Here is a 15289-nt window from a genome sequence, read left to right as displayed (position 1 = left end):
CATTACAAACTGTGTGTGTGTTCATCATATTTGTCATGAAAACATTACAATGGTACACTGAGACAGTGTTCACCCATCACTCACCAGATAGATCACGTCCACAGAGCCCTGTTTCTCTCCCACTACCGTGTAGCTGATGGAGATCTCTTCTTCTCTGTCACAGCGAAGTGGTTTATCCTTTCTATTCACCGTCAAGGAACTGACTTCTGGGACATGTACATATTTACAGTCCGGACAGACCGAACGTTCTCCATACCAATAGTAGGGTTTTTTATAGTTAGGAGAATCTGTTTTCTGTATATTCTTTACCTAGCACATAAAAGAGAAACACTGTAAATGAGCTACAATAAAGATTTATATTAGTTTGTGTTCTAGGTTTTCTGAACTGAGCCGAGGCCAAACGTACCGTCATTCACACAAAATCATTATCCTCAATCCTTTACATCTATACTCTTTGATTTAGCTGGTCTAAAATTGTATTTTCTTTTGAGTCTGACACAGCTACAGATCAGAAACACTAAACAACAACTGTTTTCGGTTTGCATAATAATTCTCCTGGATTACAGGCTGTAGTTTCCGTACAACTTCTTACTTACCTCCAGAAAGATGTAGTCATCACGGTTGGCTGTGCTCAAGGAAAAAGCAGCGATACCATCATGATCAGTTGTGACGCTCTGCACTAGACGTGCTGAAGGTCGGTGTCTCCCCTCATATATGTAGAGCACCATGTCAGGAAGGGGTTCATCATTGTAGTTAACTGCTTTAACCTTTTGGAGGAGCAAAGTTGATGTTACTGCAAATGTGCAAGACTTGAGATTCACTGTTTATGACTCAACACTAAAAAAGAAAAGACAGTTTGAACTTACTTTTCCCTCAATATTTGATCTATTGTGATAACTCGAAGGTGTGTCAATGAAGGACAGGGTCCCAATTTGATAAGAAAGGCTTGTAGTCTTGAAATGTGAAAATGAAATACCTGCAATAAAGCCTCATTGTTACTGTACAATAATTTGTTTAAATATATACAATTTAAAAAGACAGCGTCCAAACACTTACCAGTCCCCTCTTCCTCTGCTGTGGCCATTACATCCCATTGGTACGACACCATCTCTGGTTGTAAGTTTGTGAACATGGACATCTTTAGGGTAAAAGTGGCACAGCCGGTCTGGTCAGTCTGTAAGATAATAAATATGTTCCATTACATGGAGTTAGACAATACCCAGGGGGCAAAGCAAAAAAACGGTCACGGAGTGTTGTAAAAGGTTTGACACCAGAAATTATATCTAGGAACTTCAAGGATTAAAACCTGGGTGGACAACCCGGTCAACTAGCTGCTGGAAAGCTACAGGGGCCAAAACCCCTATCTTGGGTCATTTTGCTGGCGAAATTGTGTAAATGCAAATATTTAGGTACTACAATGGCATAAATAGTCATACAACTATAAAATTTGGCAGAGAGTATCTTGACACATAGGGGAAGGCATGAAAAAAAGATTCTGGGGTTTGTTGCAACTCGCAACCCTCAACATCCCAAAAAGACTAAAAAAAAAAGTACTGTTCGCCTGACAAATTCTTATTAAAAAAAAAATTATGGAAAATATCTATGCCTAACGTGTATATAGAAAACTTCCTTAATTCATAATCTTCCATTTGAGTCCAAGATAGCCTTTCTACTAGCTACTGGAAAGCTACAGGCTGTCTCCAAACAAAGCAACACCCATTGTGAAAAACTACATTCTATTTCTGGTCTCCCCAAAGTGAACAGATAGATAGAGAAGACCGTTGGCCACAGCAAGTGGGGCTTTGGAGATAGAAAGGCTATCTTGGACTCAAAAGGAAGCTTATGAATTAAGGAAGTTTTCTATATACATGTTAGGCATAGATATTCTCCATAAAGTGCTGAAAAATAATAATTTTCATGAGAATTTGTCAGGCGAACAGTACTTTTTTGGGGTCTTTTTTGGGATGTTGAGGGTGATATCTTAAAATTGAGTTGCAACAAACCCCAGAATCTTTTTTTCCTGCCTTCCTCTATGTGTCAAGATACTCTCTGCCAAATTTGATAGTTGTATGACTATTTATGCCATTGTAGTACCTAAATATTTGCATTTACATAATTTCGCCAGCAAAATGACCCAAGAAAGGGGTTTTGGCCCCTGTAGCTTTCCAGCAGCTAGTTGACCGGGTTGTCCACCCAGGTTTTAATCCTTGAAGTTCCTAGATATCATTTCTGGTGTCAAACCTTTTACAACGCTCCGTGACCGTTTTCAAAAAAACTGTGATTTTGCCCCATGGGTACAATGCTCATTACTGATCAATGACCAGTGTGGTTTAGTGAAAACATAAGAGTGTGTGTGTTGGTGATTGATGATGATGGGGCGTGAGGGTTGGCCTGCTCTGTGTGTGTAGTTAAAGTTGGGTTTTACCTGGGGAACAAAAGCTGCGGAGACTTTCTCTGCCAGGTTTTGTCTGGTTAAGTCTGCAGTGCTTTCTTATCAATTATCATCACAGGCGTCATCATGTGTATATGCATATCCCACTTCAATACCGCCCCATTAATTCATGCCTTGGATAAATTAGCCACAAACACAACATCAATTTCCATTGTTGCGCAGATGACACACAGCGATATGTCCCGACTGTTAAGTCCCGGATCTTCCAATGTCCTGTCCATCCTGTCCTGAGATCAAATCCTGAATGTCCTGTAATTTTCTCAAACTAAATGACTCCTTTCCCCCTCAGACATAGAGAAAGTCATTCATGTAATCTCACTGGCTACCTGTGAGTTTTAGGATAGATTTTAAGATTTTATTGCTTGTTTTTAAAGCCCTACATGAATTTTTATCTCCCTATGAGCCTGATCGCTGCCTGAGATCCTCCAGCAAGGGCCTACTTGTTGTCCCAAAATCCCATGTTATCTCAAAGGGTGACCAGGCTTTTGCAGTCCGTGCTCCCCAACTTTGGAACTCTCTCCCCTTGGATCTCAGACAGGCAACCTTTGTATCTTCTTTTAAATCCCTTCTTAAAACTCACTTTTATCGATTGGCCTTTCCCTTTTCCTCCTGTAACCTGATTGTACTGTATTTGCTGCTGGTTTTATTGTACCCTTTTTAAATTTGTTATTTCTTTATTATTGTTTTAAATGTGAAGCACTTTGTAATTTTAGTTTCAATAAGTGCTATATAAATTAAGTTATTATTATATTGTAGAAAAAGAGAAATAAAGCTGCTGCTATAGTGACTGTACCTGCTGTGTCACAGGGGGGAAGCAGTGGGGCTCTCGCCCCCTGTTATGGTGCTGTGAAGGTCGGCAGACCTTAATTTCAACAGTGCCTGGCACAGGTTGTCCATATGTATACCTGGTTAGACACAAATAAACATTTTTATACTGAAAACAATTCATGCATTCACCAACCTAGGTGTAATCTGTCATCTGTTCAGACAGGTACTTACCTTAGACACACTTCAGCTTTGAATTCCTCCTGTCCAATGTTTATTTTTTCAGGTACTTTCATTTTCACATCAAATTTGGGCAAAACTGGGGGGAAAAAAGTTTTACTGTCAGCATCCTTGCTTAAATCCAAATCATGAGCAGTAAAAACTGAACAGTAACTAACTTACCATATTTCTCCACCTTGAAGCTGTGAGATGTTTTCTGTCCATCAACTGATGCCACAATGTGATAAGCTCCTTCACTGGCCTCAGAGTTTAAGGAGTAAGAAAGCTGCAATATTTTACCATTTGAGTTTTCATTGAGCCACTGTCCAATCCTGTTGCTGTTAGAGTCCTGTTAAAGAACAGAAATGCATCATAATCCTCTTTTAATTTACTACATATAATGATACTGATGATGATTTATTTCAGTTTGCTTTACTTTATTTCTTGACAAATTGTTTATTCTTCAAGTGTAAAATGTCCGGCCGTTGTCATTTTCACATAGTTTCAGTGGCCTCAGAGTTTTCAGGCCCTTTCACTGTTTTTTGTTTGCTTGTTTGTTTGTTTTGTGTAGATTTTATTGTTTTACATTGGTAAAATTATTACAGTTTTCTCCATCATCAATCTACACTAGATATTCCACAATGAATGAGTGAAGAAATATTTGTAGACTGAATTATTCTGGCCCAATGTTGTGTCAGGAAAATCCTGCTGACAGTTTTCCTGAGATGTGGCTAGAACTTGTTTGGAGTACACTTGTGGCAAATTGTATTGCATTATATGAAACATGTTGCATTTTTAATGCTAATCCATAACATGAAAGGTATACCTAAATGTAATCTCCATCAAGTGTTTTTTTTTTTTTAAGTCTTACCTTGAGTTCAATGACATTGTACTGTAAAAAGGGAGAGAAAAGTCATTAACATGCATTAGCCATCATCCAACTAATTAGTCTACTTGCCAACAATGAGTACCCGGAAATTTTGAGTACCCCAAAGTTTTATGTTAGAAATATATAGTATGGGTCCCCAGTATTCAGAAACTGCCGGATGCTAACTTATATATATTGGGCAATTAGCATAATTGACATAATTAGCATACATTAGCATAATTGTCTATATGGGCAATATTTCAACAAAATTGACTTGGCTGATCTGGGCAATATTGGAGTGGTTTTAGGGGTTATTGATGATGCTGAATCCATTTCAGACATTTTCAAAACTCAAAATGGCTGTCTAAACCGATGACCAGATTTTGAAATCCATCAAAATCGGCCCACTGGCGGTTAAAATCTGGTCACTTCCGGTTTAGACAGCCATTTTGAATTTTGAAAATGTCAGAAATGGATTCAGCATCATCAATAACCCCTAAAACCACTCTAATATTGCCCAGATCAGCCAAGTCAATTTTGTTGAAATATTGCCCATATAGGCAATTATGCTAATTTTTGCTAATTATGTCAATTATGCTAATTGCCCAATATATATATAAGTTAGCATCCGGCAGTTTCTGAATACTGGGGACCCATACTATATATTTCTAACATAAAACTTTGGGGTACTCAACATTTCCGGGTTCACAATGGGGCCCTATGGGCTGGCAAGTAGACTAAATGGTTTCCTTTCAGAGAATAAAAAGTGACTTTCAGACACTACTCAGGTTGTTGTCTCTACACATACACACCACCTTCCAAATACACTGTGGAATATGATGACACAGACTGAAGTTCATAATCCTTATTATATTTATACATATTCATCCTTCAAACATGTTAATATAGACCAGCTTAAAACCTTTTTCCCAGCGGTCAAGTCAAAGGTTCTCTTAAAGGGATAGTAGCATTTTTTTTTAAAAGTGGGGTTGTATGATCTACAAATAGCCCCTAAGTACTTTAATTGCAGTAGAAGACTCTCTGCACTCCTCCCATTAGCAACGCCAGCCCATAGCCCTGCCCAGAGATTTACAACATACATTGTTGTGAACAGACCCAAAGAAACGGCCTATTTTCACGGCCTAAAAGAGGTTTTACCTGAAAAAAAAACACAGTTCCATTGTTCGCTATAATATAATTTTTTCCAGCCCTTCAAAGTGCAGGAAAAACGCACTTTTTATTTGGACCTAACCAACTCACGTTGCGTTTTTCCTGCACTTTGAGGGGCTGGAAAAAATTATATTATAGCGAACAATGGAACTGTGTATTTTTTTTCAGGTAAAACCTCTTTTAGGCTGTGAAAATAGGCCATTTCTTTGGGTCTGTTCACAACAATGTATGTTGTAAATCTCTGGGCAGGGCTATGGGCTGCCGTTGCTAACGGGAGGAGTGCAGAGAGTCTTCTACTGCAATTAAAGTACTTAGGGGCTATTTGTAGATCATACAACCCCACTTTTAAAAAATGCTACTATCCCTTTAAGTTAAAATGATCGATTGTGGGGTTTTCCACTTGAATCTGTGCTACAGAATGAGTATGAATTCATCTCAGTGTCCTGGGTCCTGGTTGGCCTACTGAGCCAAAGACACATCAGCAGCTGATACTCTCGTTCAACGAGGCATGAATTAAAACCTGCACTGTTAGCATACTGCCTTACAGACACTGTGGTTTGTGAGTGAAGTATAGATAGATATCACGTGACGTCACACAGCGTTCGCAGCCGGTCACAGCGCCATCTTGGGTACCGACTTCCAAAGGCAGTCTATGGGCTGTGACATCAAATCTCACAAAAATAGTGGATAAAGCTTTTTTTATTACATGGCTCTATTGAATATCGTATTCCAATAATGTATTGATATTTCTGATATTTATTTACATCTTGATTTTGCATTTAACAGTCTGTTATTCCTGTTTAACAGATCGTTGCTAAGTAAAATACACCGTTGCTAGGGACGCCGCTCTGATCAGCGCAGCACAGAAAAGAGAAATCAGAGCGATAGATAAAACAGAGTGGCGACAGCTTTTGATTAGCGGCTAATTCAACAGCAGTGATGGATAACTGTACCGGAGAGGCTCAACACAAGCTTCATCTGAGGAATAAACGGCAGCTTTTACCTGACGGGAGACCAGAGAGAGAGAGAGAGAGAGAGAGAGAGAGAGAGGTCCACTGGGTGAGCTTTTAACGGGAGAGAGAGCGGCGCACCGGCTGTCAAAGCTCGTCTCAGCAGAAAGGTGCTGGAGGTGTGTGCTTTCAAGGCAAGGCCATCAAAATGAGAAATATCCATATCCAAACTACATCAGGCAGCAGTCATTTCTGGTCAGAGAGGATGTGGCTGCACTGAGCTGAATAGAGGTGAATCATGCTGTGTCTCAAATCGCACACTTCTCTTAGTGCACTGCTTTACAGTACACTGTAAAGCAGTGCACTGCACTCAAATTTCGACAGGTTAGTACCGTCTCAAATCAAACACTGCTGCTGCGCACTTACCGGAAATGACTCGACAGCTGCTTCTTCTATTTTTTAAATTCTGATTGCAACCATAGCAACCGGCCGTTGTAACCCTATCGCCGGCACTTGACAGCGCTTTTTGCCGATCAAAACGAGCTATTAAGTTGTGTTTTATTGTGTTAGTGTTGTTGTTGTGCTGTTATGAGTGTTTTTTAAAGACATTTACGCCGGTGTCAGCTCCGTCGCTGCTCAAAGCAACCGCTGCCTTTTGAAAAGTAGTGACGTGTTTCCGCTACGTCACCAAGATGGCGGCCGTTAAGTGTGGAAAGTATGCATCGATCCACACTCAATTTTCTGGCCGTTTGAGTGCGCCAATTGATAGCTTTCATGTGACGTCACGGCCCGTATGGAACGCCCCCCTGGCGGTCAAAACAATCCACTTCCCCGCTGTCCGCGGATTAGGACAAGGCAGAAAAACACACACTGCTCCCTGCTGCTTCAAAAATACCGGTGTTATGGCCCAACTGGTGTCTGATTTAACTGGTTACCGAACCGAACAACAGCTGTGCTGCACTTCCGTCCGCAGATTTGTCACAAATTCACAAATAAAGCCGCAGTTCACATGTTACTGCAGCCAATATGCGTCTGTGAGTGAACCTGTTCCGCCAATCTACAGACAGTCAGCGCCACACTTCTCTCACTCTGCACAACACTGCACACTATGACAAAGCCTGTCATGTTAAAGTTACGAACTAATGGAAAACACTCTGAACGTACGCACATACGCTAAACAACACCGGTCATCGTCCTCGCCGCGCCGCGGTCGGTCCCGACCCCCGTTACCGTGTCGCTGCCGCCGCGGGCGGTGCTGTTGCCGTGTCCGGTGGCGGCGGTCCCGCCGGGTTACCATCGCCGCCGCCGGTCCTGCTGCTATCGGACCGCCGTCATCGTTGCCGTCGGTAGCGGTGCGTAGCAAAGCTCCGGGGGGTAAAGGGGGGGCAGCTGGTCACCGTGCAGCCCAGCTAAGGGCTCTGGTTTGTGGGTGAGAGGAGCAGGGAGCCTGGGCTCAGTGGGCTGGAGCTCAGCTGTGGAGCTCAGCGGAGCTGCGGTACCAGGACGGTGTTCCCGTACAGGAAAGTTACAGGTACATTTCTACCACTTCAATGAGTTCAGAAACATTATTTTAAGATAAAAAAAAACTACAAAATGGGGCTTTTAATCAGAAACCAGTTGAACCATAACACCGGAGGTATTGGTTGCAAGCGGTGGAGGATGATGGATTCTCCACCAGGTAATAAACATCGCCCAACTGGAGCTTCGGCAGGGAACTGGTCATTTTAAACAGCTCTTATACAGCAGCTGGTGTTGAATATGGGTCACAAGTGCCCAAAACTTCAAAGTTGTTTTTATATCTTTCTTTCTCGGCCGCTGACAGATGATTTAAGTCATTACTCGGTTGTTTGTCCATAGAAAGTCCATTGCGGGGCCACTTTGGAATGTTGCTTTTTGACCGCCAGGGCCCTGGGACGTGACGTCAGTGAAAGCTATCAATTGAGTGCGCATAGCGCACTACATTTTCGCACACTGCTCAGTGTGAACGCACTTATGCACTCAAAATATTAAGTGTAAGTGCAGAAGTCACAGAGTTGGGTCCAGAGACGCACTGGGAGTTCTGCCAGGAACGGCAAAGGGACAGAAATGAAAGATATGAGAAACAACTGTTCCTGGATCACAGAGTTTCTCCGTTGTATCTAGGACAACCTGAGCCGTGTTTGGGATATCACGGCCCAATTACCGAATTGGGTGTTCGGTACCCAGCATGGCGGCGGCCAGGTGGAACGCACCGTGACGTCACCTACTGATATCTATCTATAAAAGAAAGGAGAGACTGTTCCAACACTCACCTGTTGACTCACAGCTCTAAACCTGCTGTCCAGTGCAATGACTCTGAAATGTACTGAGAAAAATCCAGGGAGATTAAATTGGGTTTTTACAACTTCTCCTCTATCTTTTTTACATTAGAAACACAGATCACATTACATTGAGGTTACCTGTTTGTCCAGGGAGGTAGATTGGCTTATCTGTTTGAACAAATATAATTGGTTTATTGACTTCGATCTGGACTTTCCTGACTTCTTTAGAGTAAAATGTGTCGCCTCGTACCTCCACCTCGAACTTCTGTATGTTGTGATTCTGCACTACAGGAGCCTGTGAGAGAAAGTTAAGCATTAAAGGGATAGTAGCATTTTTTTAAAGTGGGGTTGTATGATCTACAAATAGCCCCTAAGTACTTTAATTGCAGTAGAAGACTCTCTGCACTCCTCCCGTTAGCAACGCCAGCCCATAGCCCTGCCCAGAGATTTACAACATACAGTGTTGTGAATGGACCCAAAGAAACGGCCTATTTTCAGGGCCTAAAAGAGGTTTTACCTGAAAAAAAAAAATACACAGTTCCATGGTTCGCTATAATATAATTTTTTCCAGCCCCTCAAAGTGCAGGAAAAACACAATTTTTATTTGGACCTAACCAACTCACGTATCCCTCCGCCCAGGGTTAGCGCCCTATGATCAGCAGTTGGTTAGGTCCAAATAAAAACTGCATTTTCCCTGCACTTTGAGGAGCTGGAAAAAATTATATTATAGCGAACAATGGAACTGTGTATTTTTTTTTCCAGGTAAAACCTCTTTTAGGCCGTGAAAATAGGCCGTTTCTTTGGGTCCATTCACAACAATGTATGTGGTAAATCTCTGGGCAGGGCTATGGTCTGGCGTTGCTAACGGGAGGAGTGCAGAGAGTCTTCTACTGCAATTAAAGTACTTAGGGGCTATTTGTAGATCATACAACCCCACTTTAAAAAAAATGCTACTATCCCTTTAACTCCAGAAAAACCATTAAAGTGATAATCAAAGCCTTTGTCAAGAACGGACCGTAAACTGAGTGCAGGCATGAAACTCTTCACTGGATGTTTGTGAGAGAAGGGTTATGTTCTTGTCTTTGGAGAGGAGTGTGACGGTCATGACCACAGTCTCGTTGGGCTGCAGTAGACTCGCACAGAATTGAGTTTCAGCTCCAGCTTTAATAACTGCAGGAACAGCCACCATGTAGTGCCTGTAGACACAGAGACATTCAGCAAACAGGATGATCTTGTAGGCTACTTACTGAAATGTGGCATCTCTTCTGTGAGCAGCACAGGTAAACTTACAGCTTTGCCGTCGTCCAACCCACATACATCCAACTCAGGCAGACAAACAGTCTCCATGTCTTCATCTGTGTCCCAGAGAGATCCATGACTGACTGAGGTCTCTCTCCTGGTACGTAAGAGGTGTTTTTAGTAAGTCTTTTTTTGTCTTTTTACCCACTTTTAATTTCACACACAAAGGATATATACAGTTATGTTCATAATAATAGCAGTGTGTTTAAAAAGGTGAGTAAACCTCGAAATTCTTCAAATAAATTGCATTTTAATGAACACAAATGCATTGGGGACACTGCACATTCTATTTCAAAGCATGAAAATTGGAAAAAGTAATTGAATTTGATCATATTTTACAGAAAGTCAAGAAATATGATGTTCAAAAAAATAGCAGTGTTGACATCTGTCTTTACAAACTCAAAAATTTACTGTAAAAACTAAGAAATGCTTGAGAATCATAAACTAATATTTAGTTGCATAACCGCGGTTTTTGAGAACTGCTTCACATCTGTGGGGCATGGAGTCAACCAACTTCTGGCACCGGTCAACAGGTATTGCAGCCCAGAACAATTGTACTACGTTCCAAAATTCCTCTGCATTTCTTGGTTTTGCCCAAGGGGGCAGTTGTCGGTCTGAGAAGTGAAGCTCACTTCCACGTTCAAAAAGCTGCAATCCCCTCGGCTGTCGCTGGGGGCTGGCTCCAGAAGGGAACAACTCCAATCGAGCCCCATGTTAAAATAGCCGATTTTACAGCTTAAAAAAACATATTTACAGCCTGGTACATTTTATTTTTTTGGTCTCAACCGATAGTTTCTACCCCCGCACACACTCTGAGGGGGGTGAATTTTTTTTTAACTCTACCGTTTTACTGTTATTAGGTTTAAAGTTCTGGCCAATTAGGGCGCAGAACCGTTGAGTGACAGGTCCGGCGACTGCTGCTACGAGGCCAGTGGGCGGGCTCTCGGCCGGCCAACGGCCGCACCGCTCCAAATATGGCAAATAGAATCCAACATGGCGCGGCTCAAACCCCCGTAGTAGCGGCACAAAACAGACTCCTCCAAACCAATGGGTGACGTCACGGACGCTACGTCCATTCTTTTTACAGTCTATGGTTTTGCCTCATGAACAGCATTTTTTATGTCAGCCCACAAGTTTTCAATAGGATTAAGGTCCGGGGATTGTGCTGGCCACTCCATTACAGGAATTCTGTTGGTCTGGAACCATGATTTTGCTCGCTTGCTGGTGTGTTTGGGGTCACTGTCTTGTTGAAACACCCATTTCAAGGGCATTTCCTCTTCCAGTATTCTGATGTACTCAAACTGATCCATGATCCCTGGTATGCGATAAATAGGACCAACACCATAGTACGAGAAACATCCCCATATCATGATGCTTGCACCACCATGCTTGTGGGGGGGTGGGGGTCTTCACTGTGTACTGTGGCTTGAATTCAGTGTTTGCAGGACGTCTGACAAACTGTCTGAACAATCTTACTCTCATCAGTCCACAAAATATTACGCCATTTCTTTTTAGGCCAGTCAATGTGTTATTTGGCAAATTGTAACCGCTTCATTACATGTCTTTTTTTTAACAATGGGACTTTGCGGGGGCTTCTTGCTGGTAGCTTGGCTTCACATAGACGTTGTCTGATTGTTACAGTACTCACAGGCAATCTTAGATCTTCTTTGATCCTCCTGGAGCTGATCATTGGCTGAGCCTTTGCCATTTTGGTTATTCTCCGATCCATTCGAACAGTCGTTTTTCTTTTTCTTCCTCGCCTTTCTGGCTTTGGTTGCCATTTTAGAACGTTTGATATCATTTTAGCTGAACAGCCTATCATTTTCTGCACTTCTTTATAGGTTTTCCCCTCTTTTATTAATTTCTTAATCAAAGAATGCTCTTCTTCTTAACAGTGTCTTGAACAACCCATTGTACTCTGTTTTTCAAGGACAAATGCACAGCCAGCATATGCAGCATCAGTTGCCTTGATCCTTGAATAAGGGCCACCTGTTTAACACCTATTTTTTTTCACATAATCAATGACCTCAATAATTGAACCTGGCACTGCTATTTTTTTTAACACGCCCCTTTCAGTAAATGATTCAGTTTCACAGAATCAGCAGCATGCACGTCATGCCTGTTGGGTCTGTTGGTTTTCCATACCTTTACTAAACCTTCTAGAAAAAGTTGAAAAAAAAAAAGTTGAAATTCTAACAAAATCAGTGATTTATCTTGCAAGTGATGTCGGACTGCTATTATTTTGAACACAACTATAAATATATAAATGTATATAAATATATATCCCTAAACCCAGAAAAACCAGTAATAACCAAGCAATCACGCAACACAAAATGTAACCAAAACCTATTCACAACATAAGCAACAGTCCAACAGACATCAATAATCAAAAGTTCAGTTCAGTTCAGTTCATTTGCGCAGTTCAACTCTGCAGTTTATTTTTTAACTCTTCGTGAGAGAGAGAGAAAAAAAAAAACACCAGGCCGAGAAGGAACGAAAAAAAACCTGTTACGGAGGAGGGAGAAAAAAAAAACACAACTCGGTACCTGGGAGCGACAGACAGTCAGTCTGTCAGTCAGTCGTCTGTCTCCCCGAGGCACGGAATGGACACGGAAGGAGAGGAGAGGAGAGGAGAGGAGACGAGAGGAGAGGAGTGCGTCCAGGGTCCGGTTCACAGAGGAGCGAGAGGGTATGAGAGCTCCGACGCTGCTGCGACACACCGGGGGACCCGAATGCCAGGTCAATATATATCTATGATGCCAGGTGAAGCGGATACATTTGTATCGGGCGCCATGACACCGAGGCGCAGCGGCTAATCAACGCCGGACAGCGCGCAGCGAGGGGCGGCTACGAGGGCGTGGACAGGCTGGCTGTCACACTGTGGTTTACCCAAAATAACGCAAGGAGGAATGTTGCAATACACTTACAACATTGCAGAGCACGTTGCCAACATCTTCTCTCCATTGGTGGGAAAACCCCCCATCACACTCATAACCCCGCTCTTCTCTCTCTGCCTGGTCTCTCTAAGAAAACCATCGCTCCACTCCAGCTAGGACCAGACAGAGAGCACACATTACACCGATTTTAAGGTCTCTGCACTGGCTACCTGTCTGCTTCAGGATTGATTTTAAGATCCTTTTAATGGTTTTTAAAGCTCTTAATGGTCTCGGTCCCAGTTACCTATCTGATTTGCTTTTAACATATGAACCCTCTAGAACTCCCAGGTCTTCAGGCAGCGGCCTTTTAATTATTCCAAAAGTTGCGAACAAAACATATGGTGAGGCCTCATTTTATCATTACGGCCCACGCCTATGGAACCGACTGCCTGAGGACTTGAGGAGAGCAGAGAATCTGGACATTTTTAAAAGCAAACTGAAGACCTACCTTTTTAGCCTTGCTTTTAACTGATTCGTACTATTTCTATTATTCTGAAACATGCATTTAATTTAATTTATCTTATATTATATTTGTTTACTATTATTATCTTTTTTAATTCATCCATTCTTTTTTCTACTTTATCCCACTACACCTGTCTATTTTACTTCATTTTACCTAGTGTCCTTCTCGTCTTCTCTTTTTTTTATCTATTTTACCTCATTTTATCTAGTATCTCTCTTATCTTCTCATTCTATCTATTTTACTTCATTTTACCTAGTGTCTTTCTCGTCTTCTCTTTTTATCTATTTTACCTAATTTTATCTAGTATCTCTCTTATCTTCTCATTCTATCTATTTTACTTCATTTTACCTAGTGTCTTTCTCATCTTCTCTTTTTATCTATTTTACCTCATTTTATCTAGTATCTCTCTTATCTTCTCATTCTATCTATTTTACTTCATTTTATCTAGTGTCTTTCTCCTCTTCTCAATTTTATTTATTTTACTTCATTTTATCTAGTGTTTTCCCCACTGCAAATGAGTGAGTATTAGATAGCGTTTCCCCGATAAAATCCAATGTTCTAAAATTATTGTGTGAATGTGTATGTGTTTGCGAATGTATGTATGTCTCCCTAACATGTGTTCCCTATGTTCCTTGTTTTTAACATGTGAAGCACTTTGAGCTGCCATGGGCATGAAAAGTGCTATACAAATAAAGCCTGATTGATTGATTGATTCATAACTCTCTGGATTTTGTGAATAAGGTCAGAGGTTTAATGATGGAGACTGATGAGACCATGGCATCCTTCGATGTGACCTCCCTGTTCACTTGCATCACATTCACAACCAAGGCGGCAGTCGATGATGTAAGGCAACACTTGGGCAAAGACAACATCCTTTCCTCCAACCTGAACACATACAGTAACCCAGCCCTGGATAAGCGCAAGAAGATGGATGGATGTCTTGTCTTCCTGTGCTCATATGGACTCTTGTGCTTTGATTTTGTAGTTTTCACGGTGTCTAAAGATTTTATCGAATCGTCGGTGGAGAAGGAGAAGAAATAAAACATTAATCTTGACATCAGTTTGGATCGTGGCCTTTTTTTGTCGAACAAGTGTAGTTACAGAGATGTTCACATTCTGGACAGGGAAGATGGTTTGAGAGAGGGGGAAAGAAGCCATCTACAGTATGTGTAAGTGGAAAAATCTCTCCCTTATTAACAGAGGACGGGGTTTACGCCACAATCTCTCCCCTATCTACAACACTGTCCTTTCCTGTTTACCAAAAAAATCACTACACTTCAGTGTCAACATCAGACACAACCAACCCCATGTGACACAAGTCTCAATGACTTTTGTTGGTGAAACACAGCATGAGTCTCATGGGCTAATAACAACAAACCCCAGAGCTTAAATACCTGAGTCATCCACCATTTTTCAGACCAGCCAGTCTACACGAACTGATGAAATCCAGTTGACTTGACTCAATTGCCTAGAGATTACCTAAGTGGCATGATATAATAACTTCAACAGGAGTAGATCAACTACTTTCTAAAGATATAACACGTTGACCAACAACACATATCAAATACAGAGAATTAGAGATAAAGATTGTTACCCTCAGAAGTGGAGGTAAATAAGATGCTGCTCCACTGTTCGGCTCCAGACGACGGTCTTCAAAGTTACAAATATGCGGCAGCTGGTTTTGAAAGCGCAAACTCAAAGTCAGTTGCATGGTGTTTGGCTGACCAATGACAGAACTATAATCATCCACTCAGTCAGCCAATCATCTGTTAGCCAAAAGCTACAGGATTTTATTTTATGCTTTTCAGTGAATAACTCATCAGTAAAAGTCAATAGTTGCCAGACTGACAGTTAATACAGCTGCTTT

General features: G+C 41.6%; 1 protein-coding gene across 5 annotated transcripts in view; it reads right to left on the bottom strand.

Moving 5' to 3' along the window:
* The window catches only part of LOC310995821 (alpha-2-macroglobulin-like), a 35792-nt gene extending 20641 nt beyond the window's left edge, over positions 1-15151 (bottom strand). For 2 of the 5 annotated variants that reach the window (XR_014595852.1, XM_083984969.1), the window contains exons 1-13: positions 14817-14860; positions 10015-10120; positions 9740-9920; positions 8863-9019; positions 8716-8768; positions 4308-4328; positions 3620-3785; positions 3452-3536; positions 3246-3357; positions 1057-1174; positions 867-976; positions 597-767; positions 85-309 (exon numbers count right to left, since the gene is read on the bottom strand). Coding sequence is in view for 4 of the 5 variants with exons in the window: in XM_083984969.1 (XP_083841095.1) it covers positions 85-309; positions 597-767; positions 867-976; positions 1057-1174; positions 3246-3357; positions 3452-3536; positions 3620-3785; positions 4308-4328; positions 8716-8768; positions 8863-9019; positions 9740-9920; positions 10015-10120; positions 14817-14832 (1521 nt within the window). In the remaining variant the exon portion in view is untranslated. Of the gene's footprint in view, positions 1-84; positions 310-596; positions 768-866; positions 977-1056; positions 1175-3245; positions 3358-3451; positions 3537-3619; positions 3786-4307; positions 4329-8715; positions 8769-8862; positions 9020-9739; positions 9921-10014; positions 10121-14816; positions 14866-15016 lie in introns of those variants that run through there. The other 3 variants (XM_083984968.1, XM_083984967.1, XM_083984970.1) reach the window with 3 other exon arrangements.
* Between the last annotated feature and the right edge of the window lie 138 nt (positions 15152-15289).

The sequence above is a fragment of the Trachurus trachurus genome (genome assembly GCF_905171665.1).
Source record: "Trachurus trachurus genome assembly, chromosome: 13".
NCBI lineage: Eukaryota > Metazoa > Chordata > Actinopteri > Carangiformes > Carangidae > Trachurus > Trachurus trachurus.
The sequence above is the reverse complement of the archived record's forward strand: the minus strand, read 5'-3'. Positions and strand labels throughout refer to the sequence as shown.